The sequence below is a fragment of the Manacus vitellinus genome, unplaced genomic scaffold (genome assembly GCF_001715985.3).
Source record: "Manacus vitellinus isolate BGI_N305 unplaced genomic scaffold, ASM171598v3 scaffold_6_pilon, whole genome shotgun sequence".
Taxonomy (NCBI): Eukaryota; Metazoa; Chordata; class Aves; order Passeriformes; family Pipridae; genus Manacus; species Manacus vitellinus.
In genome coordinates, this window is record NW_021940750.1 from 9,754,371 (window position 1) to 9,781,518 (window position 27,148).

At 38.2% G+C, this 27,148-nt stretch overlaps 1 protein-coding gene and 1 long non-coding RNA gene across 3 annotated transcripts in view; one reads left to right on the top strand and one right to left on the bottom strand.

The window, feature by feature from the left end:
- The first annotated feature begins 510 nt into the window (after positions 1-510).
- Positions 511-6,458, top strand: LOC108641369. Its single transcript, XR_001921951.1, has 2 exons — positions 511-661; positions 5,992-6,458. It is a non-coding gene; the product is annotated as an uncharacterized LOC108641369 (long non-coding RNA).
- Positions 5,175-27,148, bottom strand: part of GPHN (gephyrin) — a 287,967-nt gene continuing 265,993 nt past the window's right edge. For both annotated transcript variants that reach the window (XM_018082606.2, XM_029964123.1), the window contains 6 exons: positions 15,890-15,977; positions 13,779-13,852; positions 11,053-11,117; positions 9,677-9,780; positions 8,403-8,499; positions 5,175-6,179 (listed from right to left, as the gene is read on the bottom strand). In XM_018082606.2, the coding sequence (XP_017938095.2) occupies positions 6,046-6,179; positions 8,403-8,499; positions 9,677-9,780; positions 11,053-11,117; positions 13,779-13,852; positions 15,890-15,977 (562 nt within the window). In that variant the 3' untranslated portion in view covers positions 5,175-6,045. The remainder of the gene's footprint in view (positions 6,180-8,402; positions 8,500-9,676; positions 9,781-11,052; positions 11,118-13,778; positions 13,853-15,889; positions 15,978-27,148) is intronic.

The window sequence follows — 27,148 nt, forward strand, 5'->3', positions numbered from 1 at the left end:
TCTCTGGCTTTTCATAGCACATTGGGCAAATTGATTAGATTTGGCCATTAGGGAGTAAATTACAGAAAGTCAGTCATGGATGTACAGTGCCCACTAACTATCTTTTATTTAGATGGGCTCAAATACCATTGCACCTGCATCTGTACCTCTCCCCCCATGAAAGACTGGCAGATAAATAGCTCTTAGGCCATTTTTATTTTCATTATTCAATACTTTATTGATGAATAGCTACCTAGCTCTAAACCCGAAGTCCTGGCAGGCTGTGCTTGCAGAAAAGCAGAGTATACTACAGCTGACCTGCTGTAATCAGCAGTGGCTCCAATAGACTCACCTATACGTTCCTGTGAGCTAAATCCTTTGAGTGCAGCACATGCCCCTAAACATGGAGCTCTGCAGAGCCACATCCCAAAAGACTGACTGCCAGTCTTCACTATGAACAAGCCTGTTCCAGCAGCCTCACCCAAATATAAGAAAGCTATAGGAAAATATTAAGCCCAATTCTTTACTCTGCAGCATCTCCATGTATGTGTGAGGATGGTCATCTGGCAGTTCTCCAAAGCAATGCAACAGCATCCTAAAATGAGCACAGCTGAAGAGGCTGTCAGCAGCTGTGAGCAGTCCAGCTGACAATTAATCACAAGAAAAGATCAGGCATAATAAGGTAAAGTATAAGTATTATAGCATAGCTGTCAAGCCACCAAAACAGGTCTTTTCACACAATATAGAACAGATCCTCAGCTGAGGTAATCAATGAAGTCTCCATTACCAGATTGAACTAAAATCAACTAAATTACAGGAAAATACCTATTTACCAGGACCAAGAACTGCAGACATCATTCAAAATTGAGTGGAAGTGAATTAAAACAGCAAAGGAAATTCAACACAGATAAAAGTAAAATGACTCATGTGAGGAGAATATTTTATTAAACTGTAATTATAATTACTGTTCCTAGGTTGACTACTACCAATAAAACATGAGAATTTAATGTTATCTGTATTTTAAGATACATAAAAACACATTGATCACAGGCACTGAAGAACAAAAATTATTAGGAAGTAGAGAACAAACAGAAGTCATCATTATGTGGTTACACGAGATAGTCACCTTTTAATACGTATGCAGTTCTGATCTTGTTTCAGACAGAATATAGTAAACCTGAAGAGGGTGCAAAGAGGAGCAACAGGAATGGCTGACATGGTGTAAGTGGTTTAGGGGTTACAGAGATAGTGCTGGGCTGATGATTGAACTTAATGATTTTAAAGGTCTCTTCCAACCTTGATGATTCTATGATTCTATGACAGAGATCATCCAATCTATAGACCCTTGGATATGGACTGTGACCACAAAGGGCAGACTACATAGATTAGGACTTGTAATTCAGATGATAGCCATCTATAAAACTGTGGGTGGCAAAGTGAGGGTGACTTCTCTTTATCTACTCTAACACAAAAGCTGAGAGGCATCAAACAGAACTAGGAGGTGGCAGATTCAGAATAAAGCAGAGGAGATGCTGCTTCACACTGTGAAAATGTGGGATTTCTTGCCACAAACACTGTGGTAGTATTTGAAAGATGGATAATTATCTACTTGCCATGCATTTATACTTCTCTTGAGAGAAGTATTGTCAACTATTGGCCACTTTTTTGCACAGGGCTAATTTAAAAAAAAAAAACCACTAAAAAATAAATTAAAAAAACCAAAACAAAACCAAACACAAAACAAAAAAACGCCGCTCCCCCTCCCCCCAAATATATATCAAAAAGTGCACAGGGACGTTTCTGGCATTATGTTGTTTCTTTCTCAGTAATTTCTTAAGTAGTCCCCTTCTCCTGTTAGTTCCAGCCATTGCCAGTGTAGAAACACGTGTGTGCAAACATCTGTGTTGGCTTCCCCTTGGCCAAGTGTCTGGTCTGCACAACATTGCAAAATTGGGTCCCCCTTAGTGGTCCATCCAGCACCATGTTTCAAAATGATGAAGTCACTGATTACAGTTAGGAAATGCTCTTGTCAGATACGTAATATTGTGTTGTTTTTTAAAAGCTTTTCATCCTTGATGTGCTGTTATTTGTTCTGTTGATCTTTCCAATTTTTGTTTGGCAATGGCATCCTTTCAGACCATCTTGGACCACAGTAAAATGTGTGAGAATGATAGGTACCAACAAAAACCAATTTGCATTCTTCCTTGTCAGTCTGGTGGGACAGATTTTCCTGTGCTAGTGGCTGGTAATATATGTGTTGCAATATCAGGTTGGTTTTTTTTTAAGGGAAGCAAATGCATCTGGTAGATTTTGCACATATATATATCTATCTATATACACACTTACCTTCCATTTTCTCTTATACTTTTCTTGAAATTACTTTACTTTTGAATCACTGGTTATCAAGATCATGGCAGTAGATTTGCTTTCTTTGGTATGCTCAGATTATCTGTGGAGTTACTAGTGTACGGTAAGGTTTCAGTTTTGCTTGTGAATTAACTCTGCAAAAATTAAGTAGTTGCCTGTATTTTTAAACCTCAATTGGGTCCATGGAAATGCAGTTCTTGCATAGGGACGGAACAGTCTGGATGTTGCTGAACAGTGCTGGGATGGAGCAAGTCATCCGAGCCAGACCAGTCTAACAACCAGAGAGCTACTGAGCCTCTGTGCATCCTCCTTTTGAAGGATTTATATTGCAAGGGCTTTATCAGCTTGTGTACAATATGGCACAAATGCACAGAGCAAGTCTTAATCTAATGCTGAATGAGTCACTAAGCCCTTTCAGAAAACATGCAACTAGCAGCAGCTCACGAGGGTGTAACATTTGCAAAATGTGCAGGCTTTTTCTCCCCACGAATTACCCAAGATTTGTCTGCGTTTCAATGCTGAGTTTAAATGTGGCACGGTGACTCATCTTTCTGAGTGGAGGCTGGGATAGATTTAATAGAAAACAACAGTCAAGTTTGAAAAAAACCAACAATCAAACACGCAAAAAAAAAAAAATCCATAAAAGAAAACACAGAAGGAACAGCAGTGTGAATTTTTTCAGTCTGAGTAAATATAGAAGTCCAGCTGCTGACAGTATCATGCTGAAAGGGTGCAAATGCTGTGCTTTGTCTTTTGAGACTGGCTGTCACTAGGAAGGCAAAGGGGTTACAGTTAACAGAGATCACATTCTTCATCTTGAGGCTAAGGCACTTCATTGTGATTTATGGACCAAATACTGCTATGGGAAACTATACCTTGTTCTACAGATTGTTGCTGTAATGATCACCAGCTGCTACAACTGTTCTCCCCACTGCAAACCCTTTGTCTTCATAAATAGCTGTGACTTTGACCACCTTGTTGTCCTGCTCTCCTAGAGGTGTCTCTGTTTTCTTTGACTACATGCATAAATGCCCTTCCATGTCTAACCTGTAGTCCTAGAGTTCAGCTTTTTCATGGGAAACACAAGCTGGCTTTAGCTTCAGGAAGGAAACTATCGTAGATATAATGCATTTCAGCGAGGAATTTCTTACCTTGAATTTGGGAAATGTGCAAAATAACCTCACAAAAAAAATATTAGGTTGGAAATATACTCCTGAATTTATTTGGGATGAAAGTCTATTAGAAATGTTTGTAAAGTGTCAGCAAAAATGACAGATGATTTTCATGGTTTTTTTTTCCCTTTATACATACCATTGTGCCAACTGTTCTCAGCAATATTTGTAAATGTAAACCAAACCTAAGATTTTTCTGGCTAGGTTTCCTCACATCTTTCTTTTATCTTTATCTAGCTTCTCCAATTGCATGAACAATCTTCCCTCAGGTTGTTGTTACTGGTGTCCTTATAATTTTCTGATTTTCATTACATATGCTGCCTATAATTTTTTTTTTTTCATGGCTAGGCTTCGTGAATGAAGATTTAGGAAGGCTCTATCCACATTTGTTACAAGCACGCTGGTGGCTAATGAGGCCAATACGAGATAGACACGTCCAATTGCAAAAGGCACAGCAGAGACTCCTTAGGTGGTGTATTCTCCAAGACACGATTCTTTCTGCGTTGTCTTTCCTCCTCAAGAGTGATCCTGTGTGCTTTCTCAAAGCATCAGCAGCGTTATAGATGGTGTGTCTCCAGACCTCCCGACTGGAGGTGAGAGTAGACCAGTTATGGTGATCAATATGGCCGAGGCTGAGATGTTGTTTCAGGGAGGCTGCCTATAATAACCCTTGACTATATAATAATATTAATCCTTTGAATTATAATAGGCAGTCTTCTGCATTATTTCTCAGAGAGGACTTAATTCTCCTCTCTCTTCCTTCTTCTGTGGTTTACAACATTGCTACAGTAAACACAGGCATACATGATTTTAATTTGGTATCATCCTGCTGCTACATAGAGTGATCACAAATGTGGACATGTAGTCCAGAACAAAGAAATATGATGAGCAAGTTGTCTTACTATTTTCCTGAACAATCAGTCCCTGGATTGCCTTCAAACACACTTGACTTCAACCTTTGCAATGGCCCATGCAGGGAGTATTCAGGCTGTTTCACTGCAAACAAAGAGTTTGGTTTTAAAACCAGCCTCAGGGGTGCCCTGATGCAGTTATAATAGAACTACAGCTCTGGTCCACTGTGGTAGTCAGGATTTAAAACCAGTTTTCTGTGTTCTCCCTGACTAAGTCTTCAAAAAATACTATAGACAAATGTTCTGGCTTCATGAATGGAGCTGATGAGATAGCATTTTACCCATGAACTCCATGAAGTAAGGTGTTGTAGGGCAGTGCTATGATCTTAATCCCAGATGAAATGTGAAATTACCAAAATACATAATCTGGGAAGAGCTGAAAAGTCCATATCTCATGGGGGGAAAAAAGAAAGAGGAAAAGAACACTTTGTCAAATTCCACGCAGTGCAGCACGAGGGCTATTTGCAATTGCTATGCAATTTAGATGGGAAAAAGAAAGTATTCTCCATCTTTGACTAGTCTGATTGTAAATCCCACCCACCAAACACTGCTTCTATTTTATTCCTTGGGAGGTGAGTGAGAGAGAGCTCACTCTGTAGTTTTAGTTCACCCATGATAATGTACATGAAGGAAGGCCCCAGATTGCACATACTATTTCTCTTCCTTCCTGTCCTCTTCCCCCACCCCAAATACCCTCTTAAATCACTACTTTTTTGTTTCAAACAAAAAGGCTGAAAAGGTGAAATTTTAAATAATGATTGAGGATTTTTTTATTCATTTAAGTTTCAATATCATTACAGAAAATGTTATGGTACAGAGTTGTTTAACATTAGTTTTATTTCTTTGCTCATTTGATTTCCACATGAATGCTGGTAACACTAATATCTGTACAAGATCAGTCTTTGATTTTTTTTAGTTTTTAGTTCTGTACATTTTTAAATGTATTGGTTAAAAAGGCTGTCAGCACTTAAGGAAGCAATTTTTTTGTTTGTTGAAATAAAAGGTATCCAGTTACTGCCCAAGAGTACTGAGCTGGGTGGCTGCTGGGACAAGAGAGATCCCTGAAAGCACAGCGAGGTGAGAAAACCTCGGGGCTTCATTGGGTTCCCAGTGCAGCCACTCTGCTTTTGGCACTGTGCACATCAACACGAGATACAAGATAAAGAACAAGCAGAAGCTCTCTGTGAAGCGGTTATGAAGCATACTAATAAGGGAAATCCAAGTGTTGTCTACGCTAGTATAAATAAGCAGACAGCCTTGTTTTAAGAGCATAAGTAGTTGTATCTTAAAGATGAGAAAAAACACAAGTTCTGCAGGCACCTACTGCTGTCTACTAAAAGCTACCGCTATTAGAACTAGCATTGAACACACAAAGCAATTGCAAGGAAAGGAAAAAGTTGCTTTGATATAATCAGAATAAATTTCTTTGTTAAGATTTGTTTTAAAGTTTTTTTTAAAAGGTATTTATTTAAATTCCATTTGAAATATATTTCAAGATGTTGACTATACTGATCAACTTTTATCCAAATCAGAAAAACTAGCTGTGCCGTTGCATATTACAGGATACAGTCAATGATATGTGGACATGCATCAAAGCTTCGCTCTTGCTGGTGACATCATAGCCTTCCAATGACCATGACATCCACCACCTCCCCCTTGTGAAGCTCCACATACTGCTCTGTCTTTGGAGGTAGCATCAACAGTCCATTGGCACTGCGCATACTCATCAGACGACTGCTCATCTGATTCCCTACAGGAGACAGAGAACAATTAAGTCTTCAGTTAGTTCCAAATGCTGCAACGCATCACACAACAAACAAAAGCTGTTATTGCGAAGACATTTATGTGGCTAACTTTTTCATAGAGCTGAGATCTTCCTGTTCCAAGGTGAATGGAAACAGAGAGCTCTGTGGAGAATTAGTCAGCTTCTCATCGGACTAGCTCTCAAAATCATCACTCCCTTTACTGATTGCTTTCCTATCCAGCCTTCCACATTATCTGTACATGTATCTTGTCCTAGTAAATTGCTTTTCTGTTCGAATTTCTAATCTTATTAAAATTAGTTTTCTACTTGTATACCTAAATCCAGTTGTACAAACATTAAAATCATCACAGTCTAGAATATTTTTAATATATTGTTATAGAATAAGTTTGATTAACTTTATTCTCTCTGATTAGAATCATCTAGATTGGAAAATACCTCCAAGATCATTGAGTCCAACCTTTAACTGAACACCACCATTTCAACTAAACCACAGCACTAAGTGCCATGTCCAGTCGTTTCTTGAATACCTCCAGGGATGGTGACTCCACTTTCCTGGGCAGTCCATTCCAAGGCTTAACCACCCTTTCAGTGAAGAAATTCTTCCTGATGTCCAACCTGAACCTCCCCTGGTGCAGCTTGAGGCCATTTCCTCTTATCCTGATGCTAGTTGCCTAGGAGAAGAGACCGACTCCCATCTTGCTACAATCTCCTTTCAGTTGTAGCGAGCGATAAGGTCTCCCTTTAGCCTCCTTTTCTCCAGGCTATACAACTCCAAAGCTGCTTCTCATAGGACTTGTGATCCAGATCCTTCACCAGCTCCATTGCCCTTCTCTGGACATGCTCCAGCACCTCAATGTCTTTCTCACAGTGAGGGGCCCAGAACTGAACACAGGACTCCAGGTGTGGCCTCACCAGTGCTGAGTACAGGGGGACAGTCACTGCCCTGGTCCTGCTGGCCAAACTATTGCTGATACAAACCAGTGGCCACCTGGGCACACTGCTGGCTCACGTTCAGCCAGCTGTTGACTGGCACCCCCAGGTCCTTTTCTGCTGGGCTGCAGAATACTCCTGTTTAGCATCAGTAGCTTAGCACTAGTAGCTAAAATAGTTTTCAATAAAATCAATGCTGCTAGCACAGAACTAGCTAAATCTGGCAGATACGAGCAGAATGAAGAAGGTAAGGATCAAGGAACCAATTCCATGAGAATTAGGTAACTTCAGAAAAAGGCCAAGCCAGCAACAAAGAAACCCAATAAGAAATCAAGAGGCCACTGACCAGAATTAAGTGATTGGATTTTGGGATCAAGTGCTGGATGGTACAACTGGAGGGTGCGATCTGGTGTAGGAGTCCCTCTCCAGAGACACCCAGCTCAAGCTGTACCCTGAGAACCACCTCAAAAGAACACTGGGCTTCACAACACATCCTGAATATGAACGGTATCATATTGGTTGTACTGACAAAAAACAAAAATGCAATAAAAAGTCATTCCCTTTAGTTTCTTAGTTTTCAGACTTCCAGATTGACAGAGAAATTATTCCATATAGTCTGTTTGTATAGGGAAAGAACTGATGCAAAACAAAACAGAGGTAAACCAAACACAGCATTGTAGATCTAAGTAATAACTTGACTTATAGCTGGCTGTGTGATGGAATCAATGGTAAGAACTTTATCTGCGTAAACAGTCAGGAACTAATATTTTCCCTGTGGAGACATATATAGAGCTTTTTATTAAACAATTTGGATGTACCAAAAAGACAATTAGTTGTTTAAGGACCTGAATCTCTTGTGAAACTGTCAGTTAGCCTTCTAGCAGTACATAGCTAACAAAGTATTAAAATCTAGTATTTACCTCAACTGCAGCTGAGTATCCTGAAGTATCACTAGGTGGCAAACAACTAATAAGGCCTTGGTCTACTTTAAGAGAACATATACAATCTCTGCTATCTCTTCTACTTTTCCAGTTCAGCTAGAATCACATTTCTGTTATTTATATTATATAAGTTTTAATGGTTAGGTTCGCAAGTCATATCATGACTGAATTTTGTACTAATATACACGTATGGGTGCACAAGTATGTCAGTAAAACAGTCTGCATAACTAAGGTTATATGAAAAAACATGCGCCCAGGTTTGGTTGTTTTGAGACAAATAGGTAGGAAGGCAAGGACCTGTGTGAGTGTCTGTCAGTCTGTGTGACAGGGCACTAACCTGTACTCTGTGCCCAAGGTAGTGGTTCTTGGTGATGCCAAGTCAGTATACACCGATGATATTCTGGGCGGGGGTCCAATTTTACATCACATGATAACTGCAGAAGAAAAAAAGAAAGGATGAACATGTCATGCATTCACATTGCAGTGTCTAATATAGTGGAACAATCTGTTCAGTTGTTTTTCCTTAAAAAAAACTTGCATTTTGAGGTCAGATGGTATCTAGTGCAAAATTAGAAGCTGTACAAGGCACAGACTGCAGTATTTAAGGAAAATACAACTGTGATATTATAATATCAAAGTTTGTGATGGAGTATACATGCTTAAAGTGGAATATTCCAAAACTGTTCCTTTACTGGGAGTTTACAGATAGTTTTTCTCCTGAAAAAAGCATTTTCTGATCTCTGGATTACATTATCTGGATTAAAGATAACAATGTTAGTTGCATTCAAAATCCTGCTAGCTCTGACAAAAGGGAAATGGCCAATCTTTGAAATGAAAAGACATACAGGAAATGGCTCACAATGGAATTTAATGGAACACATTGGAAAATGAATGCAAAAGTGAAGGTCACTACAAGTTGCTCTCTGTTTTAGAATGTTTTAGCTGTGAGGTAAAGAAAAATCTGGATGCTGGAGGAAGCGCAAAAGAGAGACATGGGATAAGCAGTACGAGAAAAGCGCATAGCCAAGAACACTAGGAAAACTCCAAAACGTGACGTGTTCCTTTGTGTATTATTTGAATCAAAAATAGAAGAAAAATACATTATAATAACATGCCTTGCATCTAGATTAAATAGAATTACCGTATTCATGATGTATTAGAAGAGTGAATAGTTTAAGGGATTTACATTGCTTAGGGTGGGGGTCATGCGGGTTACTTATACAGATAACAGAAAGGCTTTAAAGTTTGTATTTTCTATCATTAATGCAGAACTATCCAACTCTAGGTATTCACAGATTACTCTGCATTTTTTTACCACAAGTTACAACAACCACTTTTTTAAAACAGAAAAGTGTCCTTCCCACTTGACTGTCAAACGTCTTCCTCTGCATCTGTATATCTCGCTCCATTAGATGGCCATCTAACTCTCAGACGTATTGGGACTGATTATTACAATTAACAGAGATTGAGAATGTATCTTTGTGTGAACTTCCTGCAACTGCCAGAACTAGTCTAGGGCTCAGATTACCCAAACACGGCAGTCTTTCAAAGCCCAAAGAGCTGTGCTTCAACATCTTGAGAGAATTTTTAAATACAGGACAAGCTTCTTACCCTGGCTTTGATGATGGTGGGCCGAGGATCCAGGATACCCTGCATTTTCCTCAGTGCAGGAACAACAAAGAGATTGCAGGTGACAACAGCTGACACAGGGTTACCTGTAGAACAAAGAACAGTTGGTGGGTGGTGACTCCCTCTTGATTTACTCTGTGAATTGCTGAAAGTGAAGTCATGTTTTTATAGCAATTTCACTCTAAAGAACTCTACAGGGCTTTTCACGCTATGTACAGGAAATGTTTCATTCAAGACTGCAGTGGCATGTGGTAAGTAGAGTTGTTGAAAGCTACACTCTGGATGATGGTGTGCTGAAATCCTGCTCTGACCAGAATTGCCCCATATTACTCAGGCCCCACCATTTGCCTCTGTTCTTCCAAGGCCTTTGTCCTATGCCTGGATTTGTCTGGGGCTGGGGCAAGGTTTATTGTGCATAGGTATTGGTTCTATTTCACAGGGCTCTTGATGCATGACTAATGGTTCCCAGACACTTGAAAAAATTGCAATTCCCTAACAGAGTGGAAAAATGGTATAAACACAAATTCTGAGGAGAATTCTACTGATTTATATGTTTTCTGTTGACTCACAACAGAGGTTCATGACCATCTGTCAAACACCACTGTCTTACACATCTGGACCTCCCTAGATGACAGTTTTAAAGTAAATACTATGATTAAACAGAGGCTCCATTGATCTCTCCCTTGTAAAAAAAATGTACTACAGCAACTAAAACAAGAGGGTAAAACCACTAGAGAGACATCTGAAAACCACCAGCTTATCAAGAACATGACTCTGTGTATTTCTGTGTCAAAATTCGTGGAAAACCAGAGAGATACGAATAAAATAAATTCCTCCTGATCTAGGAAGGCAGGGATCCCTAAGTAAATGTTTACTCTGAATAGATGCTTTCCCAGGGCACGCATTGGCCAGTGGTGCAGCTGTGCTGCCCTCTTTTGGTTCCACAGTAGGAGCATGATAAACAAAAATATTCTGTGACATGTTCCTTGGCACTCCCTCATTTTTGTCTCCGTTTTCAGTACATCAGAGTGGATGCAATGACTTACACACACACAGAGGATATTTACTGCAAAGGTGGAGGAAGCTAGAGGAGAAAAACGCCCTTATAAAAAAACCCAAGGAAATTGTTGGATGGAAGAAATAAGACCTGTACACCAGCAAATTCTGAGGACAGGAATAAAAGAGAACTCCTTAGTACATTCCTGTAAGTCCATTTCTTCTGGAAATTTCTGAGAAAATCTTACAAGTACCTTCCTTAGGGATGCCAACACCAGGCACAGGTACTGTGTGATGTCACTATTCTGTTTCATGTCTGTCATCTCTGCACAGCAACAAAAGTAATCCAGAAAACATCTTACCTGGGAGCGCAAAGATTATTTTTCTTACGCCATCAATATCCAGAGTTGCAAAAGTTGTTGGCAAGCTATGGAAAAGGAAAGTTATTTAATATCTGCATTAGACTTTGACTTAACATTATTATGTAATTTAAAGCATTTGGAAAAAAAAACAAAACAGAATATCTCTTTCTCAGCAGTTCACTAGCACCTTATGCTTATTCCACACTGGAGGTATAATCCTCTCTTTGTAGTGACAGAGCAATTAGTTTTTCTTGGTATTCAGCTATGAAGTTTTAAGTAGGTGAGTTTGTTTCTGGAGAGGAAACATCTAAAAGGAGATGAACTAGTAATCGAAAACCTAATTCTAGCATTGTCTTCATGCTAGAAGCCAATCAATAAAGAAGTAATACTGAAATTATGCAATTACAGAGCTGTGTTTGTTTTCCATACAAGGGTCTCCAAATTTTTATAACATTAGTGACTCCAATTCTCTTACTCCAGTCTCTACAGCAGTAGTGACAACAGAACAGTATTTCTGACAGCAAATGCTAGCTAGCCTGCAGATGAACAAATTCAGATCCACAGCCAGAGCTGCAGCCAGGTAAGACCCAGGTCTATCAGTGAAGAGCTTTGTTTGCCTTTCAGAGCTGCTCCCGAGTCATGTTTAGCATGTCGTTATGAAGGCTATTACAGTTATACAAATAGAAGAGTAATGTTGGCTCAAGAATGTGGCTGGTAAAGAAAAGGGACTCATCATGAAAATAGAATTCTACACACCTGTGTTAATAAAATAATTTTAAACATTAGAAATGATACCTTACAGGAGCAATAATTAGGCTTGAGCCGACCACTTTCACCTGGTCAGCAGATAATAGTTGATGACCAGAAGCAGCTTTGGAGATTTGCCACACTTTGGTCATTACCAACTAGTTTTGCATGTGCTAAGACTGATCAATATCCTATTTTACCAGGGGAAGTTAATGTTTGATGTTTCTCTTTCAAAACGTTTCTAACATGATGGGAACCAGATCGGTGGTCTGGTATCAGACCGCCAACTCTTATAACCAGTGCACAAACCAAGGTACAAAAAATCTAATTGCTAATTCATATTTACTAGAAACTCTGAATTCTCATATGAGATTTCAACACCATCATTGGTAAAGTCTTCCAGTACTTTCTTCTGGCAGGACATAACTTTACATGAGCTCAGCAACTTTCAGATCAAGTGGATGGATGGTAAATCCCAGGGCCTACTCTACATTCATGTAGCACAACAAAATATAGGCATACAACAAATTCTGACTTTGCTCTTGGAACTTACTTAAGGGATTTTTTCCCAACTCACAACTCATATCTAAGGTCTTTTATGACACAGTTAATAAAACCCAAGACACAGTATTTGCTATTGCACTACATACAATGAAAATGAGAATGCTTAGATTAAGAACTGATGACGAAATGCTTTGGTAGCAGTAAAAAATATCTTTCTTGTGGCATAAAATGAAAATGAATATTTGGGGGAAAAAAGATTTCTTGAAGGTTTTTTAGCTAGTTATTAAAAGTTTATTGCTACAAGGCTACAGAGGGTTCACTAGAAGAAAGAATTATGCTCGCTTTCAGATAAGCCAGAACTAGAATTTAGTATTTTGAATTCTCTAAATCAAGTTATCCATTCCTGTCAGCAGCAGAGGCTGGAGTGCAGATCCCAGTTCAGGGACTTCACTACACCAATTGTAGGAGTATGACAGAAGCAGTGAGCAATTTCCATGCCTGGGCTACATCCACCATGGGAAGAAACGCTTCCAGCTCACTCATTCCTGTTATGGAAGGGAGATGGTGGCAGCAGCAGCACAAGCACCAAGCCCACATGCAGTTCTTTACTGGACTGTATGCAAAGGCACTAAAAGTATTTATCTGTTTTCATAGCAAACACTCACTTCCAGTTCTGCTCCCTGGCAACAGTTATGGACTAGAGGGAATCATTTCTCAAAGCTGTGCTTGGTCTTGCATTGCTGGACCATGCCAACCTAGCTTGCAAACAAACTGCACTCCAAAGCGAGTGAGGTAGAGCTGCAGACATCTTTTCACTACTGCACTGTGAAAGGAAACTATTTTCAATATATGTAGTTTTCATTTCCTCTATAAAGCAGACTCATTAATGAGCATTACTACGGCAAAGGAAAGCAATGCTTGAAACAGTTTCCTGAGGTGAACTAAACACAGAAAGGATTGTGCTTACTTTAAAGTTACTATGCTCAATATGCCAATTAGACAAAGCTTTGTAAATTAGCTGTCATTCCACCTCTCTCAAGGAATTGCTTGTTCGTAGGAAGATAATTTACACAAATTTTGAAGCAAAATAAGATACTCTTTAAGTAAACTAGCAGTTTAATGTCCTTATATTTCCTGGCTATCTCATAACAACGTCAGTGTGAGTGCTGTGATCACACTGAAGACTGTGGCAATGTTTATACCATGCTGGTATACCACTAATCCCCAAACCTGATTTGCAACAGTTATCAGAGAAGTATCTCTTACTGATAAAAAGTAATTTCTTTGTTCCAGTTAATTTCACCCGTAAAGATGATAATTAATCTGAATAGCACTGATTTTGCTTATTTTTCCATATATATCTATTCTGTAGTTTTTAGTATATCTGGAAAACCGAAATCTACTGAAGCACTTCATTAGGATATTTGGCCCAATATAGCCTCCATTTAGGCTGCCTAAACAAAAAGATTTCTTACCCTGGTTTCATAAAAACTCTGCCAAAGTGAATCTGTGCGTGAAGATCAATATCCAGTACCTGTTTAAGATAGTCCTGTTTAAATTAAAAAAAAATATCAATTAAGTAACATCAAAGTGGCTTTACATCATCTAAGCATTCAAAGCAATTAATTAATATCAAGTGAAGATGAAAGACTTTCCATATCCTCAAAGGGCTACAGTTGAGTGGGGAATTTCCAGTATTTGAAAGCAAGTGTTTTCAAAAAGAAGAGGTAAAGTATAGACTCATTTTACGTGCCAAACCAGACTCCACAAGGACACAGTAACATATTTACTTAAAAGTCACCTGCAATATCAGAATCTTAGAGGACCTCACAAATACCTAAAACATTTTCTATGTCAAAGATGGAAAAAAACCTTTATGGTTCAAAATTAAGACTTAAAATCATCAAGTTATTTAACTTTTGCCATGGAACCTATTTAGCAGTAGATTCAGAGATGTCCTAGTACTTTTGAAATCAGTACTTTACTGTACTGTAGAAATCATAGTTTTCCAGGATACTGTAATTATTGTAATTTTCTGGGGACATGGTATAATTCACGGTGGTTGTATTTAACATTCCTTAGAAAGGAAAAACTGTGGGTGACTTGTACGTGAGTTAAGTTAAATGATTTTGCATAAACACAATTGATCCAGTTATTAAAACAAAGTGAATTACTTGTTTAGTCTTTATTGAAAATTGCTGTGCTTAAAGATGTAGTACCCTATCTGTTGTGTTTAGTGAGGTTAACGACGCAGACTGTAACAGTCATCTGTTTTCCCACCTCTTTTTTTTTTCTTGATGTGTGTGTGTTTAAATACTTGGAAAGCAGCATTTCATTTCAGCCAGGTATGAATTCTCAATTATTGATTGCATTAACCCCATTTTTATTTTCTATTTACTTTTTGGATGTTCACAGTTATTTGATTAGAAGTCAGTAGAAACAGAGTAGAAAGCTCAGTATCAGAGGGCAGACCATCAGTGGAATATAGAGCCTATTGACTTTATGCTGTTGTCTCAAATTCAGACTGGGGAGAAATCAGCCAGAAGGCATGAATGTCTGTAAGACCATTCAGCGGTCCAGTCACGTCCTAGTGTTCCTTTCTCTGCACTATGTCACTACATTCCCAGTTTAAAGATTAGCACTTGTCCTTGGCTATTTTTCTAAAAATACTGAAAACAACTGGAGTAATTGAAAGTGGTTGGCACTGGTTTAACTAATTACCCATTTTCATGATATATCCAACAATAACATTTCTACTAAAAAAGTGACAAAAACTCATGTTTGCCATCTCCTAATGACCGTCTTTAGTATTTGTTAGTTATAAAAGGAGAGATGTTTCTTTTACCTGCCAAACTCACAGATTCAGCCTGGGACCAAAAAGGAATCTGAGTCTTCCTTCACATAAGTCATGATTAATAAATGTCCTGAAGGTTCATCTATGCCCCACTAGCATCTGTGTATCCCTATTTTCTTTGATGGTTTTGGCACAGGGATTACCAACAGGAATTCAATCAACAATTATGTTAATGATTCAAAAGGCAAATATATCAACTCACTAGGTCTCATATGTATTGCCTCTGTAGGACTATCAGGTGCAAAATGTGCTAAAACTATTTTTGTAACAGATAGAGCTTTGGCATATTTAGGAAACAGATGTGCTGAGTAAAAAAAAGGCTTTTTATATACTCAGGTTGCTTTTCCAAGTACTTTTACAGTATCTTAATTCAATCTACATTTTACCTACTCTAAGAACAAAAATAAGTCTGTTGACTGCATGTGCTATTAACCAAGCACCTTCCTCATCAAAACTACACAAATCATTCCTTAAATAAAAACACATTTGTAAATCACATTAAGAATTAAAATCTCCTCTGTTGTACTATGTCTACTATAGGACAGTAACAAGAACAAAGGGAACACGGATAGCATTGAAGACTATTTTCTTAATTAATTCACATATAAGTGGTCCAAGAAAAGGAGGATCCCTTTTTAATAAACATTAATACAAAGGCAGCAGCTCTGACGACAGACTCTGGCTTGAAATTCTTACATATACTGTAGCAAGGCATATTTAAATTTAGCATACCTTTTCCCCCATAGATACACCTCCTGATGTAATGATCACATCAGCACGGCTGATACCCTCATTCAGTGCATTCAGTAAATCATCTGGGCTACAGAAAAGAACAGGCAATCAGATTAGTGGCATGGAACTACAATGAGTTGTAATGTAAATGAGTGTCTGTGTGCACACATATAGATGCATTTATACACGTGTCTTAGGAAAGAGATACTGGCTCTAGAATAAGGCTCCACACTGTTCAATTGAAGTCAAGAACTGCAATCTCATTCGGTGAACACCACACTGTTTGGCACCTTTTTGTCTAAGAGCTTTGCAACAGGAACAGTGGGATACTTTAGATCAGGACTGAAGAGTGCTAATACAAGTGTCTAGGAGTATTCAATTGGCACAGTAGGTAGCAATACAAATGATGATTTAGATGAACTGACAGGGCTATATAAAGGGACCTGACACATGAAAATTATTGGCCACCAAGCAGCCTGCAGTACTACCTGTCTAGCTTACTTGATATGTGCAAAAATGGGGGAAGGCTCCACTTCAAACTTCTACCAGCAAAAGAGTGGGAGTAAGTCCTTTGTTTATCTTCTCCATTAGAGGGCTGTGCAGCAAATCCAGCTGTACATTCACTTCATCTTGAAAAAGCACAATCCATCCTGCTCAGGAGTCTATTCACCTTCATGAAAAACAGTGTAAGGGGAGCTATGATGTTCCTCCGTACAAAGAGTATAACTATGAAGGTGAAGGATGTTGGTGTCCTAACTCTTTTCTTTCTATTTTAGATCTAAACGGGAAACTTTGAAGTGGGAATTAGATATCTAAGAGCAGTACTGATGCTAATACAGGGGTTCAAGGCATGCAGTGGAGAAACTCAGTAATACAACTCACACAAGGCCAAAGGAATCCAAAGGAATTTCCATTATATTAAATGCATACTTTGCATTTAACATTTGTGAATGACCAGAAGTTGACCAATCGCTACGACTGCATGTAATGTTTCTTCAACAGTATGTTTTCACTTCAATGATCCTGAAAATTTTTCATGAGAGGCTGTTCCTACTTAGAATGCAATTGAAAGAATGGGCAATAATGCTAGCGACTGTATGAAGGACTTCACCTGGAATACAGCATCTCAGGTAAATGGCACACTACAATTACAAAATGCCATTATGGATTATCAAGGCTTTGCAGGCTGAAAATAGCATGTGGGCTATCCTTCTAGAACTTTGTCTATATTTCATTAAAAGTAGAACCACTGCAGTTGTTTTGGAGTTTGAGCTCAAAATAGTAAAACTAGAAATATTATGCAAGTCCTAGTTGACCTTTCACAGACTAGCAGAAATTGTACGTTTCAAAAGGTCTCAGAAAGCAAAATTCTTTCTTCTGAGCATCCTTTCTTTGCCCATGGTTTAGTGAAATATAAGCAGCAGTTAGCATGACATGGTGCTCTGTGCACTACAGTTTATGTGACACAAGAATGACTGCACTCCCTCACTGAGAAGATATCTCAAGTGCATGCAACCCTGCACACTCCTCATCTTCTCACCAGAGAGCCCTCAGGTGTCCTCTACCCTGGTTATGCCTTACAGGCAGAAAGACTCAAGACCCTTTTCCCACTATGTCCAGTGACTGAAGCAGTATCCTCTTTGGCATGACACTGTGGTTATCCTGCAAACCGTTATTATTTGTGCTGGGTTACATCCACTCTTTAGGGTCATATTGCTTTGTAAGAGGCAGGCAACAAGCTACAGTAGAAAGAAGAGCAGATTGCTGGTGCTACAGACTGTTATCAATAAGATAGAAATATACACTACCCCTTTTTTAAAGAGAACAGTGGCTACAAATATTGTGGCATGCCATCATGACTTTTGTTTAGGGTACTGGGTATCTTGGATACTTTTAATGGCCTATAATGAATGGCTAAACTCTGTTTTCTTTGGGAGAAAACAGAAAACATACAGACTCAAGCAAAACCATCTCCTTTATTCTTTAGGAAACAAAGACACTTTATCAGCTGCCCCTTCTGAAATCTTAAGATTATTGTCTCCAAAATGCAGCACAAGTTATTGAAGGAAAGCAGAAAGAAGCAAGTCTGCTGTTGGCTACTGTCAGTATTTTCTTCAGAGCCAAGTCTTTCATGTCGATTGTCTAAGTATTATCTGTATGTAATAAGATACTGTTTAAGAATATTATGGAGTTTGTAATAGGAAGTCTCTCAAGGTCTAAGTATTCCTTAATTCTTGCCAATGAGAGTGCAGATTGGAATGCAGCAAGGAATACATATTCACTGCACATACTAGCATTTCTTAAGCTCAACAGTCAGAGACTAATGCCACTATTACTAGCCTAAGACTACTTTCAGTACATTTAACTTATTAGGTGGTGATGGAGTTGAGGACCTTATCTGGAGCTTGCCCCAGGCTGGCTCTTTCATTTTATCCTGTTAAATTATTTTGAAGTTATTCATAAGTAGCAAGACCACCTGTCTGTGGACATGCTAATTCTGGATTATGAAGTGTGCTTGCTTTTCGCTGTGGTTTGAGAATAATAGAAGGAAAGTAAAAAGCAAACAAGTATATATTTAACTGTTGTTAAAGGTAAATAGAATGGAAGTGCTGCTACTTACATCCTGAACTTATCTATGTGTTTGTATATTCTAAAATTACTTAACAAAGAAAAAAAAAATTAAACTTCCCCTCTCCCAAAATAAGGCCAAACTCAAACCATGTGAGGACCCCTATTCTCACCTTTCTTTATGAGGGTAGCATATCACTGGAGTAGTTCATCATTCAGTTTTTTATTACGTCATGTAAAAAGTTGAATATTACTGGACTTGGTGCATTTTTTAGCATTTCCAGTAAATGATCTGTATAATATACCCTTTTCTTTACCATCTGTATAATGCAAGACATTTAAAAATTCTACTCCTAAAACTTTATCCAACTAATAGCACTGCATATCATTTTTAGATAGTTGCAAAATGCATTTAATTCTTCCAAAACAAAAGATGTGATAGAAATTTTGTTGTAATGAACTGAATTATGTTAGTTTGATTTTTATTCTGAAGAAAGGAGACATTTACAGAATTCCCTCCCTTGTATTTGTTCTTTTTACCATTTTTGGCAGCCTCCTTCTTGTCACTCAGGCCTGCCTGACTTTATGAGGTACTTCAGGCTGGTAGTTTCACGACTCTGCAATTAGCACTAAGCACTCCTTACAGGAGTCACCTGTTGTAATCTTCAATCAACACTGTAGTAAACATTTTCCTTTCCTTCAGTGGATTTAATGCAGACAGTTATTGCTCAAATTGCATATTAACACAAATTTGATATAATCAGATAACAAGATATTATTTGTTTCATTTGTTGTGTAACAGTGAGCAGCTTCTCCTTTGGATTGACATGGAAAGGGAATAAATAATTAAAAACAATAAAATTCTGAAAGAATAGACAAGATAACTTTGGCATCTGAGCATAACACAACATGACAGTTCTAAACAGCATGTGACAAATCACCTTGAAGCTGAAAAATAACACTCAGTGTCTGAGTAGGTACAAATCAGAAGCTGTATTCTGAAGCCCTAGCCATTACTAGGGGCAGGATACTGGATTAGCTAGACTAATGGTCTAATTTACCATGATAAATCCTTTAAAATGTCTTGTCAAAGTGCTATTCTTGGATTTTTTTCCTTCATGGACAGAACTGTAATAAGTGCTCAAATATAATGGTAAATACTTTAATCAATGTAAAGTAGATTTTGATGGGAAGTCTCATTTCCAGATGGGAAAACTATTCTGTTTCATTTGGTGATTTTCAAAGTCAGAGTGACATTGTGCACAAAAAGGAAGTGTGCTTTTTTAACATGCTGCAACTTTAAAAAAGTTATACTCTCTATGTTTCAGATCACATCTGAGCATCTTCTGTAAATACCTCGAAGAAAATTTGTTCTATAAGGGCTGCATAGAGTTTATGAAACTATTTATATAGATAAATAAGGACAAATCCAAACTTTCTCTAAACATCTAGAGCAGGTTGTGTCTGCAGAAATATTATGTGTACTGTACCTACCATTTTTAAACTGTAGACATAATAATTTGTATAAAGAGTGCATGTATTTTTAAGTATATCTTTATATTCTCTGCTAATTTTGCTAGTTTGATAAACAGAGTATCTACTTTGCTATCACAATTTCCTGACCCTCTTTGTTCAGTTTCATGGAACAGAATGAGCATTACAATGTGGAAATTAGTTGGAAGGTAACTTGTATAATGGCAGCAGCATGCATCCAGTAAGCAGATGCATGACATTGCAGTTGACGTGCCACTTGATTTCATTACTTTCAAGAGAGGACTTGCAGGATGGCAATATAGCAGAACAGGGACACCTTATGGATTCATAAAAAATTCTGATTATCAAAGCTAGTTTGTGGAAAACTTCTGCAACATTTGATTACTGAGTCTTTGAACTGAAAAGATACACAGGAAAGCTTAAGAGCTTGAACAAGAAAATAATGCAAGCCTCATTAAAATAGACATTAGCCATGTAGACTTTTTTCTTTTCACTCTCAAAAGAAATAGCTACGTTAGAGTCAAGACCAAAGAATCCTCTATGTTTTAAGTGCCATTTTGAAGTACCCTAAATTACAGTGTAATTTTCTCTTTCAAATAGAAATCAACATCTGTTAATTTACTTTAGTTGATCCTATTGTTATGCTTCACTGTCATTAATTATAAATCTGTCAGCTTTTCCGGTGATACAACCCTTCACAGCAGAAGTTTGATACATGAAATTAAACTTCTCAGTTTTAAAATTTAATTTAGAAAACAAATAACAGCAAATGGTGTTCTGCATCACCTACTACTCTGGAATAAAATGAGTGATCCCTGTTAAAATTGAACTGCAACCTTTAGTTAGGACTGACTTATCAAGCCATTGTCACGGTACAAAATCCATAGTTCATTACTAATTTCCAGGACCATTTCCATCGTGTTCTTTGCCACAGTAGTCATTCAAATTAACCTCATTCATTCAAATTAACCTCATTACCTGACAGTCATTTCCAGTCCTTGCTGTCCATTGTCATATACAGCTATTACTACTGGGTGGCTAATCAAACACTTGTGATTTTTTTATTTTCCTATGCAGCCAGCCTGGGTTTTTATATACACAGGTCTTCTGGAAACCTGTACTTGCAAAATTTGTGCATGCAAACCATCACAGTTAAAACTGTGTGCTTTACAGATATATTGGACACGGATACAGAAAGATACACATGCACCATAATGCACCAGATGCATGCAGAAGTGTCTATTGTTAGTTCAAAAGCTCAGAAACAGACGTGGGTAACCTTTCTTGCCTACTGTTTTACTTTATTTGAAAGTGTCTCAAGTATTTCAGTTATATGCTGAAAGATATGATCTTTCACAGATTCAGAGACGCTACAGATTCCTGGACACGCAGTGAAAACTGAAGTGCTAGCAGTGATCCTACATCAATCACACTAAAGACCAAAGTAGACCAGCTGCTCCTCAAAACTACAGTAGTTAACTGTAAACTTCAAAAGGCTATGTGCCATCTGGAGGTGCCCTGAGTTTAGCACATTCTGGTCATGTCCCCACAAACTGAGAACAGTGGTTTGTATTAGTTTTGCTTCTTATGAGATCTCATTTCTGCTAAACAGGAGGCCCTAAAGAAGAAAAGGTTTAACTGAGGTACAAGGACCTGCCAGAAATTCCCCTTACACGCAAAGATTCCTTTCAAACTTCTAGTTCGACATCAGAAAAAACCCTCCACCTCCAAAGAACCAAGGAATTTACCAAAGAAAAACTTCCACCAAATAACCAAGAGACTGTACTTATTGTACTCAAACAGAGATCTCATCATGCTCAATGACATTTCTTTTTGAGGAAAGATGGGATATGGATTTGATCTTTTATGATTAACTCTCATTTTTCTTCGTCTGCTCATCCAGTTGAGGTGACAGATTTCAAACTGAATAGATAAATGCAGCTAGGCATAAAGACAAAGTCTGTCACCCACTTCTCACCTCATGGCCAAGAGGAATATTTTACATATCAGTAATGTGCAGGATGCAGAATGGTGAATAGATGCCATATTAGGTTTAGCCAACTAAAATCCAACTTCTGTAGAATGTAATACTGAATGTAAATCGATGAATATATTTCAATAAATGTAATTCAATGAATGAATATTTGAATGCAATAGGAATTCCGTGTTTTGACTAGTATGGGTTCTGAATGAAGAACAAAATCCAATTTTGATGATGTACGTAGTAACATATGGATACTCTCGTGAAAGTATTTGTTTCAAATATATCTCGTCAGTATTTGTTTCAAAATTCTCAAGTGTATTTCATCACGTTCTCATAATGTTTCTTCCTTCTACCTTCTGTGGTATATCCCTGGATCACTTTGAACAGATGCAATATGTTTTCCCTAGGAATATAGGTCAGCTTGTGAGGAAGGCTGGAATAATTACAGCAGCTTTTGGCTTGTTCAACATGACTGTGTAAGTTTTGTCTATTTCATAGCAACATAAAAGAGTCTGTCTTTGGTACTTTTTGCTGCTCCTTTAATTGCTGCTGCTGTAAATAAGAATGATATTTGCAGAGTATTCTTTTTTTATGTTACATTTATGAACTCAGATGTTTTGCTTAGAGGTCTTCATTAGAGGTCTTCAACTCTTTTGCTGACGTTACCATGAGGTCTGTCTAGTGCTTCAATGTTTTCTCTGTATCTGGACAACATCTTTTTCTCCATTGTTTCCATGAACTGTTTCAGAAGACTCCCACTCATATATATGCCAGAATGACAAAAGACCAGGGAGATCAAAAAAAGAGATAGCCATGGGAATGCTACAGGAAAAAGTCTCATGCTGTAGAACCTAGGTTTTATGTACTATGGAGCACATTCCTACATGAAGGGTCCTGTATCACATTCTTGTCTGCTACTTGTGTATATTCATCTGCAAGCATTTGCTTTTGAACTGTAGCGAATTCTTCCATCAGTGCTGAAAGAACAGGACCAAAGCTTTGATAACAGTTGTCTTCAGGTGCTGTGCTGTCGTACTAACCCATGAGCACTTTATTCACCCTAAATCCAGGATAGTGTGTGTGTCCTCTAAATGTAAGAAGCAGCCTGAGAACTGCTGGTTTCTACTAATTAAAAAATTATCTCTGGCTATTTTACTGTCTGAGGACAATGACAAGGACTTATCACTATACTTACCAGAAATCCATTAGTTTTTCCAATAAATTGGATGGGACTACACTGATAAAGATTTTTATTTTATCTTCCTTCTTACAAAGGAAGTAAATCAATATGGATTCATTGAAAAGTTTGCACTTTTGGAATGGAAAATATTCAACAGTTGTAGCTGGGTTGTAACAATATGACTGAAGATTACACCACACAATACAATAATCAATGCCAAAGACATGTCAGTGCACTGCTCAGTCTGAAGGGTAACTGTGGTTCTCCAATTATTTCACTCATGAAATATGAGAGTTGGCTTATACTGATGTCCTAGTTAGAGCAGCCGGGAGACTGAAATAACTGAAGTTAAAATTATGTGATGGATGTAATTAGTGCCAGCCATTTATGTAAAGCAAATAGTATTGCTTTATGCCAAATTTATTGCCAAATCTGACATATGGTAAAATGGTATTGTTGCCATGTAATTTCTTACCTTTTCATTTTAACTTAGCCTCAGTTTTAAGTAAGAGTAAATTTTAAATTTTAAATATATTTGAAATGAATTTTAAGAAACTTCATCCCCCATGTAAACTGGTGTAACTGCTATTGGACTACAATATAGATGTCTCTATGACAGGTAGAAATGGAGTCCCTAAAAGCAATGCCTCAAAATGAAGGCTTTCTTTAGAAAGCTCTACCTTTTACACAACCATAACTTAGCCACATGAAAAAATGTCTGTCTCCAGGAGAAAAATGACTTGGAAGCCACAGGTCAGAGACAATATAAAAAGACCTTTTAAAATTCCCTGTCATCAGCTGTGTCCTAAAACAAACAGCTATTTTTTAGAAAATGTGAAATGAAATAATGACATTGATTTTTGTTTATTGAAATATACAAGTTTCCCAAGAAGAGTAAACTACAGTATTAGAAATTAGTGAAGAGAAGGAACTGAGAAACTTAGCCTGTTTGAGACCAGCAACTCAACTGGTCACAATAGCCCCATGCAGTGCTACAGGCTTCCAGATTGGCTGGAAAGTGGCCCAGCAGAAAAGGACCTGGGAGTGTTGGTCAACATGAGCCAGCAGTGTGCCCAGGTGGCCAAGAAGGCCAATGGCATCATGGCCTGTATCAGCAATAGTGTGGCCAGCAGGACCAGGGCAGTGATTGTCTGAGGCCATGCCTCGAGTCCTGTGCTCAGTTCTGGGCCCCTCACTACAAGAAGGACATTGAGGTGCTGGTGTGTGTCCAGAAAAGGGCAATGGAGCTGGTGAAGGGACTGGGGCACAGGCCCTATGAGGAGTGGCTGAGGAAGCTCCGGTTCTTTAGCCTGGAGAGAAGGAGGCTCAGGGGAGCCCTATCACTCTCTACAACTACCTGAAAGGAGGTTGTAGCCAGGTGGAGATCAGGCAACCAGTAACAAGACAAGAGGACATTGTCTTAAGCTGCACCAGGGGAGGTTCAGGTTGGACATTAGGAAGAAATTCTTCACAGAAACAATGATTAGATATTGGAATGGGCTGCCCAGGGAGCTGGTGGAGTCACTGTCCCTGGACATGTTTAAGGAAAGACTAGATGTTGCACTTAGTGCCAAGGTCTAGTTGACATGGTGATGTTCCGTGATAGGTTGGATGATCCTAGAGGTCTTTTCCAACCTAATTGATTCTGCGATTCTGTAATTTTTTGACAGCTGTTAATCAATGGAAGGAAATTTCATTTGTCTGTACAATACTGGACTCTATTCCTTAAAGTACAAAGATGTTTTTAGTGTAAGAAAATGCCCATTGCATCTTTTTGTGCTTTGGGAGCCGAAGCATTTTCTTATTGCTCATGCTTTGGGTAGCAAGGTTTATTTTAGGGTCTGTTTTTGATTGATGCTTGCCCTAGCACTGCTTAGAAGAGCCAGAAGGCTCACTTAATGTTTCAGGCTGCTACCAATGATCTGTGAATTGACTTGCATGAGAAATTTCAAGTTGGTCACCTGCTGGTAAATTCCAGCTTCTAAGCAATTTCAGATAACGCAGACAGTCTGTATCATGTTCTTCACATTAATCTAAAATGTTTTAAAGACTACAGGTTCTTGTAAATGAATTGCAATTAAGTTTTTTGGGATGTGTAGAGTATAGCAAAAGATTCCAGTGGGTTGATCTCTAGTCAATTTCATGAGGAAACCCTAGATTTATTTAACACCTGGCTTCAGTGTGAACAACCAATTGTTAAACAAGAACCAGTTTTTTGAGAGCTAAGGATATGGCAGATGGATTCAGTAACGAGAACAGAAACTTGTTTTTACAGCATGCAAAGTGAACGTTAAGCTATAAGCCAGTCTTCCGACCTTGTTATAAAAATAGGTCCACTTACCCCAGTGAGGATCCTCATGTCTAAATTTTCAGGCACTAGCCTTCTATAGGATTTTCATTACTTTTCTACCTATTTTTAATTCCTACAAGAATGAAACTGTAGAAACTATTTTTTTTCTGTTTATTAATGGAGGAAATAACAGGTGGTTTACTTTTCCTCTGTTATCACTCCTGCCCCTTTGGCCTGTCTGTGTTAGAGGGCAAGTTCTGTAAATTAATCTATATTATTAACCATCTCCCTAAATAAGACGTGTTATATAATTGTACATGTATTTTGGAAAAAATGCATAGTGGATAGTTTAGAGATTTCATGAATATTCCAGTTAGCCTGCTTTAGTAGTGGAAAACCAAGTCTGAGTATCATAGAATCACAAAATATCCTGAGTTGGAAGGGACCCACAAGGATCGTTGAAGTCCAACTCTTGCTATGACTGAAGAGTCATTACAGTGACTTCCCTGGAGTTGTACTCCACTACTACCTTCAAACAGCTTTTTTCCTAATTTGCTCTATTTTTAGAAGGGAAAAGTCTTGGTGGATAAAGATGTTTGCTGCTACTGACGAGTAATGTAAACATTCTTGGTACTAACAGAAGTTAAAATTTTTCAATATCATGGAGCCATGTAAGACTACAGTGCACTGGTGCATAAGAACTTAACTGACAAGGCAGTGTTACTTAATGGACAGAATAAAACACCATTTGCTTCTGTATGGCAACCATTGGTAGAATCCATGCTCCAAGCTCTGCACTGACAGACACCCAGTTGAGCCTGTCTGTGAGCATGCATGTGCCTCAACGTCCCAAGTGTTTTAAAAACAGTGCTCACCAATCTGGTAGGCCTGTCTCCGCAGTGTTCTGGAAGCTCTGTGTCCCTTCTTCTTTAAAAACATCTGGCTTCCTGAGGGTAAAGGAAGCAGAAGGGGTATAATAAAGAGCCAGGGAAGGAGAGAGTCTCCTGGGGTCAAAGGGAAGCTCTGTGCCCAGCTGTGTCCCCCTTGGTGGCTCTGAATATTCAAAATCCACCATGGGAAATGCTTCCTCTTTGCAAGACCAGCCAATGGGAGAGAAAGGGATTGCATGGGAACATATCTCTATTACAGTTTGGACAGGCTTCTCATAAGGATTGAAAAGTGAAGTTAAGGAAGGATTTAGGCTCAAATGGGCATGCCAACAATGCATAGTTCATTTTTCCTTGCAGAGTCTATGGAGAAACTTCTTTACTTTTTACTTCCAAACAACACAAAATGAAGTGTTAAACAACTTGACATTTTGGAAGGAGGATCACAGATAATGGGAAAATATTTGGAGATGGGCCCCACTGAAACATTTTTACTCACACTTTTAGCTTCTTATTCAGGAAATAGGTCTCAAGGCATAATAACTGTCACCTTCTTGACTACAAGGGGGAAAGAGCTATTTATCCTAATTTTATAACTCCATAGTCAATAAAGATGCCACTTCATTCATGAGAAGCTTCATACCCAGCAACCCTTTTGCAAGAGGCAGGATCAGAAAAAATGTCCAAAACTGAGAAAGTTACTCCTATCATGACCTTATGTTAAACAATTAATGTTTTGCTATGAATTCCCATTTTATGAAGGCAGCATTACCTTTTACATATCTTTCCTCCAAGTCACTTTTACTGTGAAAAAACTATTTTTAGATAGTGCACTTTGTAACAGAAATATAAAATT